We start from the raw sequence: 22,414 nt of genomic DNA, 5'->3' as shown, positions 1-22,414 counted from the left end.
GGCCACACGTTTCGGGTGCTTGAGCGGCAGTGCCAGGAGATGCCTCCTGCACATGCACGACCCGACGGGGGGTAGCTGCTTTGCAGTGCTCTGACTTGTGGCTCCAGGCAACCCATCACCAACAGTGGAGTACCCACGGGGACATTACTCAAAGAAGACTTGGGATAGGTTTTGTGGGCTTTACACTGAGGAAATCCTCAGCTGCTCATTCAAGGCAGATTACAAATGGCAAAGCTAGGAATAGAACCTAGGTCTTATGCCTCCCTAGATGATTTCTTATCCTATGGACTGTGTTGCCAACCTTTTATGGCTTCCAAATCAGTCTGCTTTCAATCTAACTATTTAGAGATTAATATGCTATCAAATCCTCATGACTTTTTGAGTTTATTTAGCATTATTTTCAGGTGTGTTCCTTAAGGACACATTGAATGTTTGTTTACCACACATGGTTTCGTTTTTAAATATTTATGCTTTTTATAATACGTATCTAGTAAAGATATATATTTGGCTAATGAATCATTTTTTAAACTCCACCAATTTCAACTGTTTGTATCCATAAACTAAGATCCTTAGCAAGCATGCATGCTTTGTAATGAATGCCCTCTTCTGTTTAAACCAGGTATTGTCAATATAATGGAATACACAGATACTCCGTAATTATGTACCTTAGTTTTATTTCCTTAACTGTGTGGCATCCAGTTTTATTACCTTAGTAATAATTATTACTTATTATTAATTATTACTTATTACTTAGTAATAATTTATTAGTTTTATTACCTTAGTATTATTTCCTTAACTGTGATTTTGTTTTAAAGCAACATTACTCCCTGTGTGCCATGTTGCACTGGTATGTTTTCTCTATTTTGAGCTGTTCCAGCTTGCAGGTGTCTTGCCTCCCAGTGCTCCAGTATAGGATAGTAGATTTCAGTAAGAGAGTGCAATTTTTTGTTAGTGTAGTAATATGAAAGCCTAAAGCAAAAGCCCATGTAGCACAGGCCTTTTTTGAGGACAAAACCTGGCTAACATAAATCAAAGCTAAGCTGAGAGCAAGAGGCAGAGCCCTGCTCACAGAACTTGGCATGAACAGGGCTGAGAGTGCAAAACACTAATTGGTAATAGGCCCAGGTGTTGAACAGTAATTGGTACTGGTCATAAGTTGAAAGCACCAGCTCATTAAAAAAGACCGTGGTGCCCACTCCCCCCAGATACTGGCCCAGGTTCAGGAAAGGGTCTAAATGACAGCATGATGGATAGAGCTGATCTAATCAAACCATGAGGTACAGGGAGATAGATGGTATCTAAGTAGCGTCAGAGGATGGTAACCTGACAACATCAGAGGGTGGCAACCTGACATGTCAGCAGTGATAAGTAATTTGTTTGTACCTATATATAAAGTGATGTTTTGGGGGGACAGTCTTTGCCCAGCCTGGGGGCAATGGGAGTTTCCCCACTGGTTAAGCTGAGGCCATTGTTGTAAGTACATGTGTTCAGTGATTCGGTAGAGTCTACTGACAACAATTACTGTACTTGCTTAACAATAAACCTGGCTGGGCATTTTCTATCCTTATCCAATTTGTGGTCTTTGGGGGGCTCTCTTGGAGTCTGTGGTGGTCATTGGGCCCACATCATCAAGCACACACGCAAACAGCCTTCTGGTTATCATCAACAATGGAGTCAGAGACCTGTCTGGATGCCACAGCAGTAAATCCTGACCCCTCCTAAATAACTACAGTTAGTAGCTCAGCTACTTCATTCTTTAATTTCTTCAGAGCTCTCAGACCTGGGACTAGTGAGTTGTTTCTCTTTTATTTACCATTTTGTTCCAGTACCTCATCTTTTGATTCCTCCATTTTTGAGTGCGTCTATACTGCCAGACTTAACTCGAAATAAGCTACGCAAATTGAGCTACAGCAATTGTGTATCTTATTTTGAAATAGGGAGTGTCTACTTCTCGTATGATGAGGGTTACAGGAGTCGGAGTAAGAAGTCCTCCAGCTTGACACTATTTTGACACTATTTTGAAATAACTGCATGCTGTGTAGACTGGGACTAAGTTATTTCAGAATAGCGTTAGTTATTTTAAAATAGTATTGCAGTGTAGACATACCCTGAGAGAGAATTCTTCATCTTTATTACATGTTGTAGAACACCTTAGCAGAGGAATAACAAATTAAATTTAATGTCAAACTTTAAGGACATCGGAAGAAAAGGAAGAATTCTAACCTCAACAACCTACTAACTGAAAAAGGCACACTGCACAGATCGATTAGACATGTCCATTCAAACACCACAGAAACTTTAACACACCTGAAAATTGTGACCTGTAGGTAAATCTGAATAAAGCTGAAAAAACTTTAGTTTTCCTGAATGACCATTCCTACAGACATCCTCTATGTGGAAAGGAAGTAGTGAGATAAAAGCAGCAGTACTGCAGTTGCTTCACCATCCCCATGACCCTATCTCTGCTTTCCTCATTGATCCTTCCTCTTACTCTTGCCCAGTCAGTACTTCAGTTTTCAGACTGGAAAGAGGTAATTAATGGTGTCCCCAGAGGTCTGTATTGGGACCAGTCCTATTCTGCATATTCATAAATGATCTGGAGAAAGGGGTAAACGGTGAAGTGGCAAAATGTGCAGATGATTCAAAACTGCTCAATATAATTAAATCCAAAGCAGCCTGTGAAGAGCTCCAAAGGTTCTCATAAAATGGGCAACAAAATGGCAGATGAAGTGTACTGTTGGTAAATGCAAAATAATGTGTATTGGAAAACATTATCCCAACTATACATATAAAATGCTGTTACCATTCAAGAGCAAGGTCTTGAAATCATTATAGTTCTTTTAAAGTATCCACTCACTGAACAGCAGCAGTCAAACAGAATGTTATGAATCATTAAGAAAGGGATAGAGAATAAAACAGAATATCTTATTGCCTCTATATAAATCCATGGTACACCCACATGGTGAATACTGCATGCAGATGTAGTCACTTCATCTCAAAAAAGATATCTTGTCATTAGAAAAAAAAAGTTCAGAAAAGGGCAATAAAAATGATTAGGTGTATGGAACTGCTTCCATATGAGGAGAGATTAATGAGACATTGTCACAAGTACTGGGTATACTCCACTCTCTGAGCTTTAGCCACACTCTTCTTGCAGATGACCTGTGCCAGTGAGTAACCCACTTTAAACGTATCTAAAGTTCCTTGGGAAGGCTCATGTTAATGAGATGTGTGATAACTGCAGAGGATTTAGTCTAAGGACTTTTAAAAGATAGAGACAATTGTCTGAAGGCTCTGCTGATGGAGGCAGCCGTCAAACCATCTTTAGAGACATCCTGCTCCAAATCAGCACTAAGCACTTCTGTCATAGTTCGTAGTGCACCAAAGATACTGTGCCTTTCCCAACATCATTCTCTAACCCTTGTGTCAAGGAAGATGCACAAGAAACAATGCACCAGAAGAGAGCACTCTGTGGTACTGAATAGAGACACAAGGGGAGGTACTGATGTGAGGAGACCCATGCTGGGCTAATCCAACAGAGACATGATCAGCTCTAGAAACCTCAGCAAGAACACGGAGCCTAATTCAGGAGCCACCTCCAACTCCTGGGATCAGTTGTGGTATCTTGTGCTTGTGGGCCTCCTTGATCTCAGAGGCCTTCCCTTCTGATACCGCCCATTCTTCAAGGACCCATACTTGCCAAGGACACTGAGGACAGAAGGGCATAAAGAGCAGAGAGACCTTTAGTGTCACCAGTGGATAGGTGCTCCTTCCAGGAGGAATCTCTGCACAGCCCTGCTTCAGCAATTCCTTACCTGGCATTGGCCATCAAGCCCTCAGCACCACCTGAAGATAGAATTTGTGCACAGTGCCTCTATGGTCTGATGTAGAATATTTTTCAGAGTCTAAGGTGGAATCCTTTGTGCTGCAGAAGAAGAATCACTATCTAATGCACACACCAGAATTCAGCACCTGTGATACAACTGCTGCTTTACCATCAAGTTACACATGCACTGATAGTATTGGACCCCAGCACAAGGGCCCCTTCACGGCTATCATATGCAGTTGTATCTGAGAGACAAACCCTAGCAGTATCCCACCCAGAATCAGATACTGATCATGGCACTGACACCTGCACTGAGGTCATTGAAATGGGACAGATGGAAGAAGCAGAGGCTAATGAGGAAGTACCAGTACCTCCAATAGTGTTAGCTTCCTCATTGTCATTAGAGTAGGGAGTGGTAGATCCCTGGAACCCACTCCCACCGAATTTCAGTGCTCACCAGGAGCTCCTGACATGGCTCACCACAATTTTGGGGCTGGATGTGTAGGAACTAAAATAGCCCACCTGTAGCGTAATGTATATCTTGGCAGCAATGGTTTCCTCCAGAGTGGCCCTCCCAGTCAATGAGTTGGTATTGGGACCAGTGAACACCCTTTGCCAGATCCCCCTCCTCTCTGCTTCTGCCTCAAAAAGGATAGAGGAAAAGTACTATACGCCAGCCACTGGATTTGAGTTCTTATATTCCCATCACTCTCCTGGGCCCCTGGTGGTATTGGCAGCCAACACGCAGCACAGGAGGGCAACAGACTAGATTTCTTTGGGAAGAAAGTTTATTCCAAAGGCATCTTCCAGCACCATATTTCTAACCAGCAGGCCTTACTGTGAAGATATATTGTGATGAGGTAGACAAAGCCCAACATCTCTGCTGGAGGCCTTTCAGCACCCTGGCTAGCAGCAGTAGAGATGTCCTCCAAGCAGAACAGAGGGGCAGCCTCTGCTGCAGCCAATCAGGGTGCAGTAGGCTGATATAAAAGGAGCTGCTAGGTCAGGGCCTATCAATTCCTTCCTGGAGCTTGATTCAGGCAAATGGGGGAAACACCAGCACTCTGGACAGCTCCAAGTGGGAGCTGGGGCATGGTACCTGGTCAGAGCCAGGTGCTGTGGCTGAAGACTAGCCAAGAAGCTAAAGACAGCCTTGCAGAATCCTGGATGAGGGCGAGTAGAGACTGTAAGATTCCCCCCAGACACCAAGGGGCATTCGCCCGAAGGGTGGAACTCTTTACATTGGTGACCGAGTGGAGTCTTAGTCTCTACTTGCCTGTCTGCGGTCAGGGCAGTGTCCAGTATGTGGCCAGAGATCAGGCCTTCTTTTCCCCTCCCACCCCCAGGTGCAGTTTGCAGGAGGGTTGGGAGGACCCAGGCCCACCACTCCTCTGGTTCCCACCCCAGGGACCCTATAAGTAGCAGTTACCTGCTGAATTTCAAAGTACTTAGTTGCTGTCACGTCCCTGGGCCACTTCCGCGGGATGCTGTTCCATCTAGCCTTGCTCTAGGACCTTGTGGTTGAGTTCCCCTTGTCCAGGGTTTTACAGGGTTGTGTTTGTCTTCTTGGCTAACCTTTAGCCACAGGACCTGGCTCTGACCAGGTACAATGCCCCAGCTCCCACTCAGAGCTGTCCAAAGTGCTGGTGTTCCCCCATCTGCCTGAGTCGAGCTCCAGGAAGGAACTGACAGGCTCTGGCCTAGCAGCTCCTTTTATATCAGCCTGCTCAGTGCTTTTTTTTTTTTTTTTTAAGGTGCAGGTACTCCAGAGGAAAAGTAGTTGAGCTCTGACTGAAGGTGCTGGTACTGTGTCTGGAGGTGCCGGTACTGTGTACCGGGCAGTACGGTCACAAAAAAAGCACTGAGCCTGCTGCACCCTGATTGGCTGCAGCAGAGGCTGCCCCTCTGCTTTAGATGGGATTGGTCCTGCCTTGGGCAGGGGGCTGGACTTGATGACCTCCTGAAGTCTCTTCCAGTTCTATGATTCTATGACCTCTTTACTGTGCCTGCTGATGGCCAGGGTGCTGAAAGGCCTCCAGCAGGGATGTGGGGCTTTGTCCACCCCATCACATATATCTATATTTTGTTGGACATGTTGGCCAAGTTCAAGGACTCCATGCCGCAGGAGTTTTCAAGTATCTCAGAGAATTTGGGGGAAGTGCTGGATAGGAGGAGCCATGGTAATCTTAGTTTTAGCATATAGTGTTAAAAGTCCAGCTACCCAGTGATCAGTTTACCCAGCAGTATTTAAAATCTTAGTAGGAATAGTCCTTTACTCATTCATGCAGTGTGAAATCCTCTGAATGATAAAGTGTTATACATAGTAATAAACAGAACTATTGATTTTAATTCTATTAAATATAAAACCAACTTGATACAAATATTCAATTAAGGGAAACAGTTTGAAATAGAACTTTAATTTTAGAAAGTTAATATGCAATGTACAATATTTTGTTATAAGATTATCAGCTTGATTTGTTTTGCATTCATACTGACAGAACAAAATTAAATTCTGAATTAAGCATAATACTGATTTGTAGTGATTTAGAAAGTATAAAAATGATAGCTGAATCTTGCCTAATATCAGTAATTAGTTATAGCTGTTGGTAGACAAAGACAAATACAGATAAATGGAAACTGGTACTTTCCATACCAGTTACTATATAACTTGAGTATTATGTCATGTCAAGTTGGCTTAACTAAAAGGAATACCTGAAAGCATATATATTTTTTGTGCAAATGTTTATCAGCTTTGAACAGTTAATGTTGCATAATCTAGAAATATGCAACAAATATGCTTGGCACTACACTTAAATGGAATGTATTGTCATATTCCTCTCTAGAAAGGGCAACAGCAATGGCAGATAGAGAACCTTCTACAGTTATTAGAGGGTGGCTACATGGATATCCTGCTTATTTACAAGCACCAAGAATGTTCTGCTGTGCATTTCTTTGTCCATAAATACTATTTTTTGTTATAAACCCAAACCCAGCTCCCATTTTGTCAAAGATTTACATTAACAATGGTTTCTGGCCAATAGGAGTTGCAAGCGCAATGCTTGCAGGTGCAAGCAACACACGGAGATCTGGTGTCCCCTTTTCCGCAAGGGGCACACAGAGACCTGTTTGCCAGCAGTAACCAGGGGGCTTTGAACAGTATGGAACCACCATAGCATGAGTGTCCCACTGAGGTGGCACCTAGCTGACAGCAATGTTAAGCACCTCCCGGCCAGGGCCAATACCCTCACCTCACGCCCCTTCTACACCCAACCCTGCACCCAAACTCCCTCCTAGATTCTGTACCCCCTCCTACATTCCTGCCTTAGGTCAGAACATCCTTCTGGACCAAGTGCACTCCAGCACCCTGTCCCACCTCCGACATGCCTGCCGAGGTCAGAATCCTTTCTCACACCCAAACTTCATCCCAGACCCCACATCTGCTCCCTTAATATAAAATTGCAGCCCATGACCACTTAACATTCTTGAAAAACTTGTTGCCCACCCCTATTCTAAAACATTGTATATAAATATAACCATCAATTTGAAACTGTTTAGCCTTTGGCTGAATTAATGATCAGATTTAAAATGTAATAACTTTTCATGAAGCAGACTACATTTCTTTCCACATAGATATATTAATTTGGAACTAATTTAGCAAGATCCCAATCCCATTCTTATCAAAGTCAATGGGGAGACTCACAGGCTCCAGCTGTAGATCCAAGATTTTGTGATGCACAAGGCTGTATATATTGATCTTTTGTTATGAATGGATCAACTAGAAATTTAGGGCCCAATTCTCTTTTACACCATAGCAGATGCAAGGTGAAATCACCAACAGGGAGACTTATGGAATAGCTGCAGGCAGTTTAAGCTAGGGAAAACTGTATGTTTGGTTCTGAAGGACCAAGCTAGTTGAAGCCCCAGTGCTACCCATTGCCTTTTAGACAGATCATTTGGCATAGCAAGCAAATGATATGACAAACATTGATCAGGTCTGTGATGGTATCACAGATGAGGTGCTAGAGGCCAAGGATCAGAAGGAAGGAGGAAGGCCCTGTAGCCAAACCAAGATAAGGGTAGCGAATTCAGAGACCAGAAAAAGAACTGCAGTTCCTAGCTGCAAAGGCAGAAAATGGACTAATGGTCAAGGCATTGCACTGAAAGGGACAAACTTTGAGGGACTTAGGAGTGTTTCTGAACTTGACGTTGACATGGTCAGTTCAAAAGAGCTTCAGCAAAGTTACCTCCTTACGAGAATGACTTGTTGTGCTGGTGGCCATGCTATGGACCTAGGTGGAAGTGTATTTTGCTTCATATATCTTTCTGTTCAGGAAGAGGTTAATGTTTATTGTAGCTCAATGTTTATAACAGATCAATGTGAATTGCAGTATTCTGTTTCAATAAGCCAAGCAAATAAATGCTGTCCTAGAGTATACTTGTGCCATTTAATTTAACAGAAAACTAACTAAACCAAAATTAAATATGAACATGACAAATGGATTAATTTTATTTAAACATGAATATGACTTGAAGGTGTTAATAGCTTTTCAAGTCAAAATGTGTATGCACCGTCTGAGAAACTGTTTGCAACACTGTACTTCAATGTAATGCTCACTTGAAATTATAACACAATTAGCTAATAATATGTGATTTATAAAGTAGCTAAAAATACCATAATAGATGTAATGTTGTACACCTAAAACATACTTTGGGATGTAGAGAAGAATTTATTATCCATTTCAGTCTCAGCTTCAAACTGAGGAATAAAGTCAGTTGTCCTGAACTGGGTTTATGATATGGACTTCTGTTTTAATAGTTTTTTCACACTCTATCTTTACTACTTCCACTTTGGGGAAATATACTTCTCTGAATTTCTAGTCCATTTCCCTAGAGTTACAGCAGTGACAAAATATAAAGTGAATTTAGTGTATTTTTTATGTTTTTATTCTGAAACAATTTAGGTTCTAAGGAAGGATACTTTTAAAGAAGCCATAGCAAACCCCCCAGCTTATTGAATTAATGAGATTCTCTTCTAGCCTCATAGTCCAACAAACTGATAGATCGAAAAGGGATAGAGTATGAAAGAAGGCAGGAAGATGCTTCAGTTAACATAGTAGATCCCAACCTTTTCAAGGATGCAGACCCCTTTTCAGTTTATTAAAATTTTATACACACCCCTAAACAATATAGCTGTGCCTGCAGCCAACACATCCCTCAGCCCACGCTGCTTCCTAAACAGCATCCCTCAGCCTGCTGAGGAAGCAGCATGGACTGAAGGGCATGCTGGCTGCCAGCACAGGGCCTCTCAGCTGAGAGGCTGCGTGCTGGCAGCCAGCAGATTCTTCAACCCCTGCTACTTTCTGAGCTGCAGAAAGCAATGCGGGTTGAAGGACGTGCTGACTGCAAGAGGCTCCACATGTGGGACCCCCTACAATACTATCCCAGACCCCCAGGGGTCTGTGGACCGCAGGCTGGAAACCATTGAATTAACACATTCAAAACTTGATTAACACTGTGATGTGTAAGAAATAGCTCTATCTGACACTGTTCTTTGAAAAATTACAACCACTATTTCCTTTTATACTTCTTGTTCCAACGCTTGTAGTTGGCAATGCAAGGACAATTCTCACTTGCATTCCCCTCTGTCTGACAGTTCAAGGCAGTAATATAGTATAGGCTCTAGTTGAAAACTAATATCTGAAAGTTGAGTTTTGAAAAACATCCAAAATCAAAGATAGTGAGTGATTAGCCACCTTTACAACTCATAAGGCCAGATTCTCAGCTGGTGTAAATTGGCACAGTTGCATTGAACTTAATGGAGCTCCACTGATTTATGTCAACTGAGGGTCAGCCTAGGGTCACTCTAGGAAGCACTGAAATAATATAACCTCACTTTGGTATGGCAGTTTCAATCAAGACTGTCATGCCCTTTTGCCTGAGAACATCGCATTGAACAATTTTAGAAGAAACAATGAGCACATCATTTACAGCCCAAAAAGGGAGAAAATTAGGAGTGTTATTTCTGAATAAGTTATCTTACTCTGTGTGGAAACTTATATTGAGGAATAAGTGTATGATTGGGTTGTTACCAACATGGAGAGGAACATATCAGATTAACAAATAGCAAATAAGCAGTTGATCCTGCTGCACCGTATTCAGATGCTGGCCTGTGCATAAGCATTTTGGATGTTTTTAATGTTAAATATTCATATGGTCAACAGACATTAATTTTTTTAGAATAGTGGCATGAGTTCTCAATATGGAGCATGAAACAATACACAAGTAATGGATATTTTGCAGAGAAATATATTACATCTGTACACTAAGGGCTGTGTCCTGCAAACCTATAACTATACAATCAGTCCTTACTCACACCAGTAATCTCATACTGGGCTTAAATTAAGGCTAATTAAATGACTAACAATTTACAGTATCAGACCTAGAAGCATTACAAACATTGTGAACATCGGATTTTCAGCTGTTGTATTTACCATATTCTAGATAATTGCATTTTTCCTTACAATTACCAATATTTACTGTGGAAATTTATTCTCACTAACACTTTCTTCCATTGCTTTCATATTTAAAGAACACATGACCATGTATTTCAGTGGCTCTTGTTCCTTTTACTGCATTAGGCAGTTGCTAGCCTTATCTGGGTCTTCTCCATCAAGCCTGATCCACTTCTTTTCAATTTCAATCTATGGTTAGAAAATATACATGTACAACATTAGCAAATGATTAGGTAGTAGAAGTCTGATCATGCACTATTGAAGTCGATGGGATTTTTGACAAGGACATCAGTGGTGCAGAATCAAACTGTAGAGGTTGAGGCCTGAAACATAGGATTCTAGATCCAATGGATTTCAAGTCGGCCACACGCAAAATTTGTTTGGTGGGGAAAAGGGAAGTTGATTTAGTAAATCTGGTTTAGGCCCTATCTTTAAAAATCATGTGTTCAGCTCAAGGATATTCTTTTATTAAATAATTACTGTATTCAAATCCATTAAGCCAATAAATACATGCAAGATCATATGCCTAAAATGTAAGTCACACTTAGACCAAGTCTGCATTGGCACTTTACAGCACTGTAACTTTCTGGCTCAGGGATACAAAAACACCTCCCTGAGCACAGTAAGTTACAGCACTGTAAAGCACTAGTGTGAACCAGGCTACAGCACTGGGCGGTGCCACACTCACAGCACTGTTAGCTACTTCCCTTGCAGAGTTGGTTTACATAGCGTGCTGGGACAGATCTCTCCCAGTGTTGCTGCGGCTGCACTTTACACTGGTTAAGTGCAGACAAAGCCATACTAAATGGTTGTCTTCACTTACCCTGAGATCAACGCTCCAGAGTTCAATCTCCTGGGGTATGTCTACACTACCCCGCTAGTTCAAACTAGCGGGGTAATGTATGCATACCGAACTTGCTAATGAAGCCCGGGATTTGAATTTCCCGGGCTTCATTAGCATAAAGCCGGCTCCGCCATTTTTAAAAGCCGGCTAGTGCGAACCCCGTGCCGCGCGGCTACACGTTTCACGAGGCGTACAGATAGTTCGGAATAACTACGTAGTTCGAACTATCTAGCCCGTGCCGCGTGTAGCCGCGCGGCACGGGGTTCGCACTAGCCGGCTTTTAAAAATGGCGGAGCTGGCTTTATGCTAATGAAGCCCGGGAAATTCAAATCCCGGGCTTCATTAGCAAGTTCGGTATGCATACATTACCCCGCTAGTTCGAACTAGCGGGGTAGTGTAGACATACCCCTGGAGTTTGTTTTAGCGAGTCTAGTAAGGACTGGCTAACATGACTGCTGATAGTACCCAGTACTCCACTGGGTCGCAAATAGTAAGGGAAGTCAACAGGAGAGTCTGTTATGCCTGATGAATAAGACGCACAGCACTATGTGGGAACTGCAGAAGTTCAACTTAAGGTACGTTGACTCCAGATACACTAGTCTCATACCTGGAGTTGCATATCTTAGGTCAACTTTCCCCAGTAGTGTAGACCTGGCTTTAGTAACCTACCAAATTCACCGTGCATTTTGGTCAATTTCATGTTTTCAGACTTTTTACCTCTGAAATTTCACTGTTTTTTAATTGTAAGGGTCCCAACCAAAAAATAGAGGCATGGGGGGATTCACAAAACTGTTGGGAGGAAGGAGAAAGGGATTTCCACTCTTACTTTTGCATTGCCTTCAGAGTTGGGTGGCCATAGAGCTTCCTGAAGTCAGAGGAGATACCATCTGGGTTTGTTCTCCCTCCAAGAGTGGCCATGGAGGAGAAGAGGTAGTCCTGTCCTCCCACAGCCCAGTGAACTGGCAACTGGAGCTCAGTGAATGATAGGAGTCCCAAACTGAGGCACCCATGGCCCTTTTCTCCTTCCCCTCCAATAGCTACATTTCACAGGGGAGGTCCGATTTCACAGTCCAAGCCATGTTTTTCATATCCATGTATTTGGTAGGGTGCTACACATATTTTGTAAACAGCGTGCTATGACAAAAAGACTGAAAAAAGCAAAGTGAAGAATACCTGGCAGCTGTAGTAAGTTTTCTGGTTCAAATGTTTCTGGGGTTGAACATCACTTTCTATGCCCAGTGATTTTACTTCAGTCCCTGAGGCACATGTGTCAAGCATGACAAACTGTACAGTAGCAAATGGATACCAGTCGGAAGGTATTTCCTGGTCTGATCCAAGTTCTAATTTGTAAGACAGACTGTGTGGATGATCTGGGCCTTTGAAAGGAAAAATCACAGTTCATTATTATAGAATTAATTATAATAGATATAAGTATTTTCTCTCCATTTTTATGAATTTACATTTCTCAGTGGCAGCCACTAAACAGGGAGGATAAAACCAGATATATGTGACAGTAAAGGAAAAGATTATGTGCTTAGCATTATTTGTCATGTGAGTGTCTACACCACATAGTACACTATATTCACAACTTCATCAGCAATTCATAAAGCAAAAATGGACTTTTGGAAAAAAGTAGTCAAAGCAATTACTTGGAGCATCCATGCATTGTCAGATGGCAAAGGAAAACTGATTTACTTGTCCCATATACAATAGGAAGAAGGGAAACAAAGAGACCTTTATTTTGTAAAAGTAATCCCCGTCATCAGGAAAAAGAGTTTCTCTCATTAGTTTTGAATATCTATTACTTGTAGAGCTGTTGATTAATCACATTTAGTCAGACATTCCTCTAAAGACACATATTTTCAGGAGGTTTAGTTTGGTGAGTACACAATCTAGCATGAAATTTGACATGAACTAGGATTCTCAAGTTACAGTGGTGAGGTCTAGGTTGGATATTATGAAAAGCTATTTCACTAGGAGGGTGGTGAAGCACTGGAATGGGTTACCCAGGGAGGTGGAGGCATCTCCATCCCTAGAGGTTTTTAAGTCTCGGCTTGACAAAGCCCTGGCTGGGTTGATTTAGTTGTGATTGGTCCTGCTGTAGCACGGGGATGGACTAGATGACCTCCTGAGGTCTCTTCCAACCCTCGTTTTCTATTATTCTATCTCTCTCCATCTCTAGTCCTTTTTCACAGCTTGAACTGAGCTTCATCCTCAGCACCCATAGCAACTGCTAATGTTGCAACTCCATCTCTTTTCCCTTACCAACTGCTCAACAGTCCCTCGCTCAGTGCCACCCCTCCATTTCCTTGGGGTCTCTCACTGAAAGCAGAAAGATTGTTTGAATGGCTGGAAAGGTAGAGAAGGGGAGTGCCTGTCACAAATCCCAATTACTCTTGCACATAGTCAAAAGCAGAGAGTCTGGAAGGGGATGTCAGGGAGGTACCATAAATCATGAGTACAGATCAAAGCCAAAAGTTAGGTACTTCCAGTAGAAAATTACTTCTCAACCCTGCATACCTTACTACAGTGGTTCCCAACTTGTGGTTCACAGACCTCCAGTGGTCCGCAACAACACTGCAAGGGGTCTGTGGAAAGTTTAAAGTAAGGATTGGGCCCACCATTATGGGCCCGATCCTTACTTTTCTTTTCTTACTTAGGGATGTTAAAATTAGTTTAATCAACTAATCAAACAGTCGATGGAATTTCCATTGACTATTCAATAAGGGCGCTTCTGCTTTTAAATGTAGCAAGAGCCGGCCTGGCTGTTGCTACATTTCAAAGGTGGAAGTGCCATCCTGTGTTCCTCCCTTGAAATGAAAAAGAGAACCATTAGGGGCTCTTGTGCATTTCAAAGATTGAAACACCGCATGGATGCAGGGGCCAGCAGGGAGTGCCCTGCTGATCCCGGGCTCCATGCAGCACTTCTGCTTTGAAATGTACAAGAGTCCCTGTGAGGACTCTTGTACATTTCAAAGGTGGAATGCCACTGCTGCATCCCTGTCCCCTCCCATGGAGCTGAAGCTGGGGGAACCGGCTCTTAAGACTCCCTCCCTCCAGGACTCCCTCCTTCCCTCCCCCCTACTGCCTCTTTTTGATAGAGGCAGCAAGGGGGGAGCAGCTGGTCAATTAGTTGCTTACATCCCAATTCTTACTTTTCTTTTCCTTTTCTTTTTTTTCCTCCCCCAAGGGGTGGTGTCTATACAATTTTAATAGATTGAAAAAGGGTCCATATACTCAAAAAGATTGGGAACCACTGTCTTACTAGAATCTTCTATGTGGCTGGTATAAGATATATTTTGGGCCAACTGTAAAAAAGGCTTCAATAGGATATGGCAAACTAAATAAGCTAACAAGAATATTGTCCATATTTAACTTTTTTCACTTCTGGTGGGTGGGTGAGGAGGGGAGGTATATTTACTAGAAATCTATTTGTACATTGTTTTGCCAATGTCATCAGTACATTTATTAAGAGACAGAATACATTGTGATTCAGTCTATTCTACTCCCATCTTCAATGTGTAGCACTTTGTAAGAAAGGAGCTATTGTAAAAAAAAAAAAAGTACATTTTAAAGATATTTCAAAGAGTAGACCGTGCATATGCAGTCCACATCGTGGTTGAGGCAATTTAAAATGTCCTTCTTTTATGTGTCTATTCTGTATTTCCATTACAAGTATCTCCCCATACACACACACACACACACACACACACACACACACACACGGAACATTTATCATCCTAATTATTTTAAACCATGAGCATGCTTATAAAGGGCTACAGATAAAGGATATAAAAGTTAAAAATGAAAAAGAACTATTTTAAAGAGTTTCTTAAAACCAGTTTAGAATTTAAACTTTTGAGAGATGGAGGGTCTAACAGAGAAGGCTGTTGGTTGGAGGAAGTGACTTTGTACCAAAATATAAAGGAAAACTGATCAGCATAAGAGAAGAATCAGGCTCCTCCAGTAGAAGAACTTTATAAAAAATACTATTTTGATCATGCAGAATATATTTACTTGAATTTTTATCCGGAAGTCTGTCTATCTTCCACACTACAGCCCTATAGGCACTTTCATATTTTGCTGTTCCAATTGAGACCTGAATTACAGGATCAGATTCAATTTCATTTAGAGAACCAAGACATGTTTTTCTGTTCATTTTTGCTTTTAAAGACTTCTGTCTTTGGAGATTTATGGTCCAAAGTGCTTTGATCCACTGTAAAGGAACTGGAAAGTGTATCATGACATTTTCACAATATTTCATGGAATGCAAATGTACAGGAATCAGAGAAGTAGAAGACATGTTTATAAAAGCCTGAAGTTCTATGTATGCTCCCTGAACAACCACAGTAGCCTTTAAAGAAAATGGAAGTTCTTGTCCATTATACAGTGTCTTGAAGCGCATTAGTTCTAATCTACAGGCGTCCAGGGGTGTAAACTTAATAATTCTGGATTGCTCAAATTCTTGTGTTTTGACACACTTATGGAAATGGTAATCAAGAATATGAATCCATTTCTTCTCCCGATCTTTGTCAAAATACTGTTCATCTCTTTTCTGGAGCTCTAGATCATTTAAAGTCAAAAAGCATTCAGTATTGCCATTCACAAAACACATACAATAAATATGTGTGATGACAGCACTTTCTACAAGTTTTCCTTCTGCTTTAGTGATTTTTCCCCAAAACTTATCCACTATTCCTAGTATCATTTCTTGTTCCTCATAATTTCTCTTTTGTTTACAAATGGCAGGAAGATTCATGAACTCTTCCTCAACTGTTTCAAGGAAGTTAGTGAAGTCACTGTAATCCATGGTTCCCAACTTTAGCATCTGTTCCACCTCTGGTTCATGGATCACTTCTGCTTTGGGATGGTATTTTCTTTTTTCTGAATAAGACACATATTCAATCTTCACGGTATGGATTTTTCCTGAAACACTACAGTTTTCTAGCTTGGGTTCTGACAGTTTATAGTATGGTTGGAGCTGGAATTCTTTGAAAGGTTTTTCGAGGCCCTTCTCATAATACATTTGTAAAATGCCTCCAGGTACAACTTTAAGATAAATAGGACCCCATTGCCGAGATGACATCATATTCTTTTTCTCAGGAATTCTCAGCATGAAAGGCCAACCATCTTTTTTCTGGCTTCTGAAGAGACTGTGTGGAATGAAAGAAAAGATATTATGCCATGCATGTGTGCTAGAGGCAGACAGCCTTCCCAAAGTATCAGTTTGCAAATGTTCAAGCCTTTCACGGGTATAACTGAAGGAATCCTGATTGAAACTCTTCTCATCATGGCAAGTGTCCTTTTCTTTAGGATGGCAAATACTTCTACAAAGCTTTTTATCTTTACTTTGTGTGTCATCATTGTAGGGAGACATGCTAGTTGAACACCTTTCTTTCCAAAATAAATTTGAAAAAGCACAGTCATTCTGAAAATATTGGAAGTGTTCTGATTCCAATGGATCTTCTAAATTATTGGAGTTTTGTTGGCAAATAGGATTTACTTCATCTGGGGTTGCTTTTTTAGAGACTAAAATCGTATGTGGATTATCATTAGCTGCAGTGTTCAGCTTCTGAGAAGCTGAGGAAGAACGAGCGCCAGGTGGTGGGTGAAGATTAATGTTTGATGACAATTCAGAAATAGGGCAAAGGATGTGAATCCCTGATGTGGGCATATAGAGACATGCTGGATAGTCTTTGGTAGGTGTAGAAAGTGAAGAGTTACTAGGAGGTTCAGGACTTGAGTAGCAGTCAACTTTAGGAGAAGAAAAAGGAATGCTGCTTGAGGAAGATGACCTATTTGATGATTCATGCGCATTAGCAAGATTGAAATTAAGACTGTTTGCTTTACAGGTATCATGATTTTCCACTGATTTCTGAGGAGATTGAAAGAGGGGTTCATCATCAAAAGTGACCCAGTTTGCTGGATTTGTGGAGCACATCTTGTAGTAACAAACTTGAAACACTTTTGCACGTATCACCTCTGAGTCATCTGTAAGAAATAAACACAAAATAAGAACAGACATGATCAGAAATAAAATGCAATTTTTTTTAAATAAAACATAACATTCACATTTCATAGTGCCTACATTTTCATGAACATCCAATTTTGGGTTCCTAAATTTCTGGATGTACAACTTGAGTCACCTAAGGCTTTATTTTTCAAGTACTGAATACCACTCAAAGATCTCCAATTGCTGTCTCACACTGAGACCCAAACTTAGTGGACAGCTCTGAACATTTGATATATATACACACATATTTCTAAGTGGAGGTGACAGAAACACCTATTAGTAAGGTTGCCTAATGTTTTCCTCTATAAGGCTCTGTTATCTATTGCAAATTAACTGAGCACAAATCTTCCATGCTGAGTATCTGCCTCCTGATGAATTTTTTGGGAATGTTTCAGCAAAAATGTTTCCAAGATGGAGGCTAGGGAGAAAATACATTGCTTTGCCCATGTTAAAAAAATCTTGATTATTTTGCATATATGAAAGAAATTTGATTTTCACCTTAAGCCTTTTTTGTTTCTGAAATTTCATCCAAATTTGGCTGAGGAATAAATCTCTGAAAATATACATTTACATATTTCAGAACTTCGTTGTGGCTGACAGAAAGAACATTCCATCTGTACTGAGCTTGATCCACCCCCAAAGAGCTGTGTATCAAAAACAATTCACATGCTCCAACAAGGGGCTGAGAAGGACTGAGCCCAGGGAGATGCTGCACAGGCAGTATGGAGGAGGAGGAGGAAGAAACAATCAAACTCAAATGCTTTTGGTTCCTATAGAAGAAAAGGATAATGAAATTAAAGACTGTCACACAACATAATCACAAGGGGAAATTTTAAGGTTGGATAGACAACTTGAATTCTGTCATTTCTGTCAACTTCTGAGTGCTAGATTTTATAAACTTAAAACATTCTTAATATAGGCTATGTCTACACTGCACGTTTGTTTCAAAATAACTGTTATTTCAAAATAACAGAGTGCTGGTCTACAGAGCAAGCCCATTATTTCTAAATAACCTGCTTTTGATTCTGATCATTTGTTGGAAGCATCCCAGATTTACATCAAGCTGCTCCCGAAGCTACAGCTCAACTCACTAATCTGGATTTGGTTATTTGAATATTGTTAATCACTTTTCTTGCCATATGAAAGGAGAAGTGGTAGAGGTCTCACAGGACTTTCACTGAAATTGTCCTCACCACAGGGGGCCACAACTGTGCAAGACACAAAAACCAAAAGCAGGGAGACCATTTGTGGGACACAGTACCTCAAAATGGCATCCTATAACTCTCATATTCATCATTCATATATGATTGTGATATTTCATAACTATGTATGCCATGCAAGGTATTATATGAAGCCATGAAATCTGTTGTTCTGTCTAGGGTGAAGGGTAATGAAGGGAATGCATTGCCTTCCCAAAAAGACTGGGGTTGCCTCACCCAGTATCCAACCAGAGAGTGCAAGGCTGGGGCCACAGCATAGCTGCCTGGTGCTCTGATCTTTGGAGCACAGCTAGGGCCATGACGTGGAGTCATTCAGCTGTCCAGGAAGGCTGCTCAGGTGGTTGAGGCTCCAGCTACTGGTGGGGCCACTCTGGGGACCAGAGTGGGGGGGAGGAACTGGTGCTGCACAATTGCCCAGCATTGTGGGGAGAGGCGCTAGCCTTGAGCAGAGGCCAATGGTCATAATGGGGGAACTAGGGATGCAGGACAGGGTATAATGAGCTGTAGTAGGCATAGAAAGGATGGCCTTGCCTCTGCAAGCCAGTTGTTCACTCATGGCACATGGTTCTGTCCAAATATGTATATCATTAGCCTCTATGAAGCTATATTTTGCTATATGGCTGTTACTGAAATATGCTGTCAGTTTGAGAGTCTCTACTACAAGGGTGGTGATCTAAGGATTAAGCAACCATTAAATAGCAGGAGAGTTGTAATCAAGGAATTTATAATCAATGACAGTTGTACAAAATCACAATGGAGTCTTCTCAATCCAGTGTACGGTTGACAGGTGTCCGGTATTGACCCAGACAGTCCGGCATTTTCACCTCCTGTCCAGTAAAAATTTTAAAAAATACCTGACACCTAAAATGTCCGGTATTTTCTGATTTTTTTCCCAGACAGAAGGCAAAAATACTGGACTGTCCAGGTCAATACCGGACACTTGGCAACCCTACACACACTCAGCAACCAGGCCCAGCTCCCTCCCCCCCAGTCCTCGCCTCCAGGGGCAGATGACTGTTTTGCGGGGCCCCGGGCAGCATAATTCCGTGGGGCCCCCCCTTTGCCACGTTCGCCCTGCCCTATATCCGTCCTGCTCCCCTCCCCCGCTTACCTGGTTCTGCAGGGGAGCTGTCTGGCCCAGAGCAGGGAGACAAGATGGCCGCCAGCTGCCTGTTAGGAGAAGCAGAGCCCAGCCTGTTCTTAAAGGGGCCATGCTGTTTTCTTTTATTTTTTTAGCTTAATTCTCTGGGTCAATTTTTTTCCCCCTTCAACAACTTTGGTCTCTCCCCTTTTTTTTTCTCAACACAATTTTTTCCCCGGTAGTTTTTTTTTGGGGGGGCAGGAGATCGGTATTTTTGGTTAAACCATCTGGCTACCCTAATCCAGTGACTTAGAAAAACTCACTAGGAGATGTGTGGGCATGTGTCTTCTATACACATAAACTAAAAATAAAAAAGAGGGGAGAGTGGCATCATGCTATTGCCTTTCTTTCCTCCCCTTTTTCCCCACACTCTGGAAGCAGCATAAATGCTAAGAAAATGAAGACCAACTGAGGAGATTGGTCCAGGCTTAAAGAAGAAGCCTGTGTATTAAGAACAATAACATCCACTTGGGTAAGAAAACTGCTTAATATAAATACTGCTTACAGTAATAAAGTTTAAGATTTAGCTAGTTACTACAGAAAATAAAAATACACAATCCCTGACATTTTATCCATGCCACTCATAGAATCATAGAGCTGTAAGAGACCTCAGGAGGTCACCAAGTCCAGCCCCTCCCCAAGGCAGGACCAATCCCAACTAAAACAACCCAGCCAGGGCTTTGTCAAGCCGAGACTTAAAAACCTCTAGGGATGGAGATTCCACCACCTCCCTAGGTAACCCATTCCAGTACTTCACCACCCTCCTAGAGAAATAGTTTTTCCTAATATCCAACGTAGACCTCCCCCACTGTAACTTGAGACCATTGCTCCTTGTTCTGCCATCCGTCACTACTGTAAACAGTCTTTCTCCATCCTCTTTGGAACCTCCCAACAGAAAATTGAAGACTGCTATCAAATCTCCCCTCACTCTTTTCTTCTGCAAACTAAAAAAACCCAAATCCCTCAGAGTATGTCTACACAGTAAAGTTATTTCGAAATAACTTTTCTAGCGTCTACACAAGCTTATTTTAAATTGGTAAACCTCATTCTACGAGGAATAGTGCCTATTTTGAAATAGCTATTTTGAAATAGGCACTGTGTAGACAGAGCATAGGGGCTATTTCGAAATAGGGGGCCTCCAGCCCTTCCCAGGGTACCCTGGTGGCCACTCTGGGCACAAACAGGAAAACTCTTCTCTCCCTCCCTCTACTGGAACCCTTAAAGTGGTAGAGTATGGCCACAGTCTTTTGTGGCTAGCACCAGGCCTGGCAGCCCAGAACCACTCTGCTGCTGCCCCGACCCAGGCTGCAGTATGAGCCAACAAGCCACTGGCAGCCAGCCCTCCACCGCTCCCCAGGACCAATCTACCGGCTCCCAGGAGCCTGCCAGGGGCCGGAGAAGGCAGGTGCCTTCATGGTCCAGTGCGGCGATCATGCACCAGATTGAGGTTTGGGGGAATGCCGCCAACATCCATTATCTCTGCACTAGACAGAGGAATGCAGCCGTCTACAGCCTGTCCACCAAAGGCCACATCCAAACCCAGGAGCAGCCAGTCCCAGCGGACCTGTGACCGGTGTCGTCCAAAGCTGGTGAGGCACCAACATGTGAGTACCATCACTGTCCTCTTATGCGGGGGAGGGAGACCAGGGACTGTGCGCATGGGCCTTGCTGACCATGGATCATGCAGCAATCTGTGAATGTGCGAGCACATGCTGTGCCGCCCCTGGGCATATGGCCCCAGCGGGCTGCCACACAGGGGCCTTGGCCTGTTAGCCACACACGTGTGTGACGAGACAAGACATGCTCCTGAACCTGGGGTGGGACACAGAAGGATTCCATCCCTCCACAAGCCCCCTCTACACAGAGGCAAGGGACATCTCTCTCTCTCTCACACACACGCGTGCGCGCGCAGTCTCAGGGCAGCTCCCATTCCTGGGGATAGCAGAACATCCCGAACATGGCCTGTGTGCAAGCACATCGGCTCTGATGGTGAGGAGAACTGTCGTCCTCGCTTGCAGAGGGGCTTCACCCACTGTGTCCCCAGGGATAACTGACCACTTCTCTTGTTTCTCCACAGCCGCACCAGCTGTGAGTGCAGGGCACGGCACCCTGCCCAGAACATCCTCCTGCACCTGAGCACTCTGCAGGCTGACTTGTGCACAAGAAGACTACAAGCAGCAGCACCTGGGGGCACTGTGAGCCCTGCACCACACCCTCGACCACTCGGTGCAAGAAGACCTGCAGCTCTGGTGGGAGAGCTGGCGGGAGCAGCTTGCCCAGGGCCATGCCATCTGCGAGCACCTGCAGACCCTGGTGCGGAGATTGCTGCCTCCTGCCGCTCCAGCCCCTGCTTTCTCCCTAGCTACTGCTCCTCTTCCCCCCATTCCTTCTCCCCCTCCTGCTTCTCCCTCCACACCCTTCATCCCCTCCCCACCTCTCGGGGGATGCCAAGGCACCTGCACCCGCGGTGCTGGGAGACAGTTGGGCTGGCGAGACCCCCAACCCTGAACCCTGAGCTTTTTCCGCCCCTTCCTCCCCCTTCCAGCTCCCTCCTCCCAGGTTTCCCTCCCTTCTCTCTTCCCCTCTCCCGCCTTCTTTCCCCAGTCTCACCTGAGTTTCATTCTCCCCCACCCCAGTTTTGTTCAATAAAGAGACTTTGTTTTCATGAACACTTGTCTTTTATTTTACATCAGGAAGGGGGGTAAGGGAGGGGTAAGTGGAAGGACGCTAGGGAGGAATGAGGCACAAGCCCCCAGTGGGGCACACCAGGGAGACCGTTACTGCTCCTCCAGGTGGAAGCTCTCCCGCAGGGTCTCCAGGATACGGACAGACCCCCGATGGACCTCTCGGATGGCAGC

At 43.1% G+C, this 22,414-nt stretch overlaps 1 protein-coding gene across 4 annotated transcripts in view; it reads right to left on the bottom strand.

Annotated features, from left to right (window-relative positions):
* Window positions 1–6,222: 6,222 nt before the first annotated feature.
* STON1 (stonin 1) overlaps window positions 6,223–22,414 on the bottom strand; it is a 30,218-nt gene continuing 14,026 nt past the window's right edge. For 2 of the 4 annotated variants that reach the window (XM_075925447.1, XM_025184136.2), the window contains 3 exons: window positions 15,200–17,173; window positions 12,356–12,558; window positions 6,223–10,527 (listed from right to left, as the gene is read on the bottom strand). In XM_075925447.1, the coding sequence (XP_075781562.1) occupies window positions 10,453–10,527; window positions 12,356–12,558; window positions 15,200–17,173 (2,252 nt within the window). In that variant the 3' untranslated portion in view covers window positions 6,223–10,452. Of the gene's footprint in view, window positions 10,528–12,355; window positions 12,559–15,199; window positions 17,174–17,693; window positions 17,966–19,526; window positions 19,586–22,414 lie in introns of those variants that run through there. The other 2 variants (XM_075925448.1, XM_075925449.1) reach the window with 2 other exon arrangements.

This window comes from Pelodiscus sinensis, chromosome 3 (genome assembly GCF_049634645.1).
Source record: "Pelodiscus sinensis isolate JC-2024 chromosome 3, ASM4963464v1, whole genome shotgun sequence".
NCBI lineage: Eukaryota > Metazoa > Chordata > Testudines > Trionychidae > Pelodiscus > Pelodiscus sinensis.
This window is presented reverse-complemented; position numbering and strand designations above follow the sequence as displayed.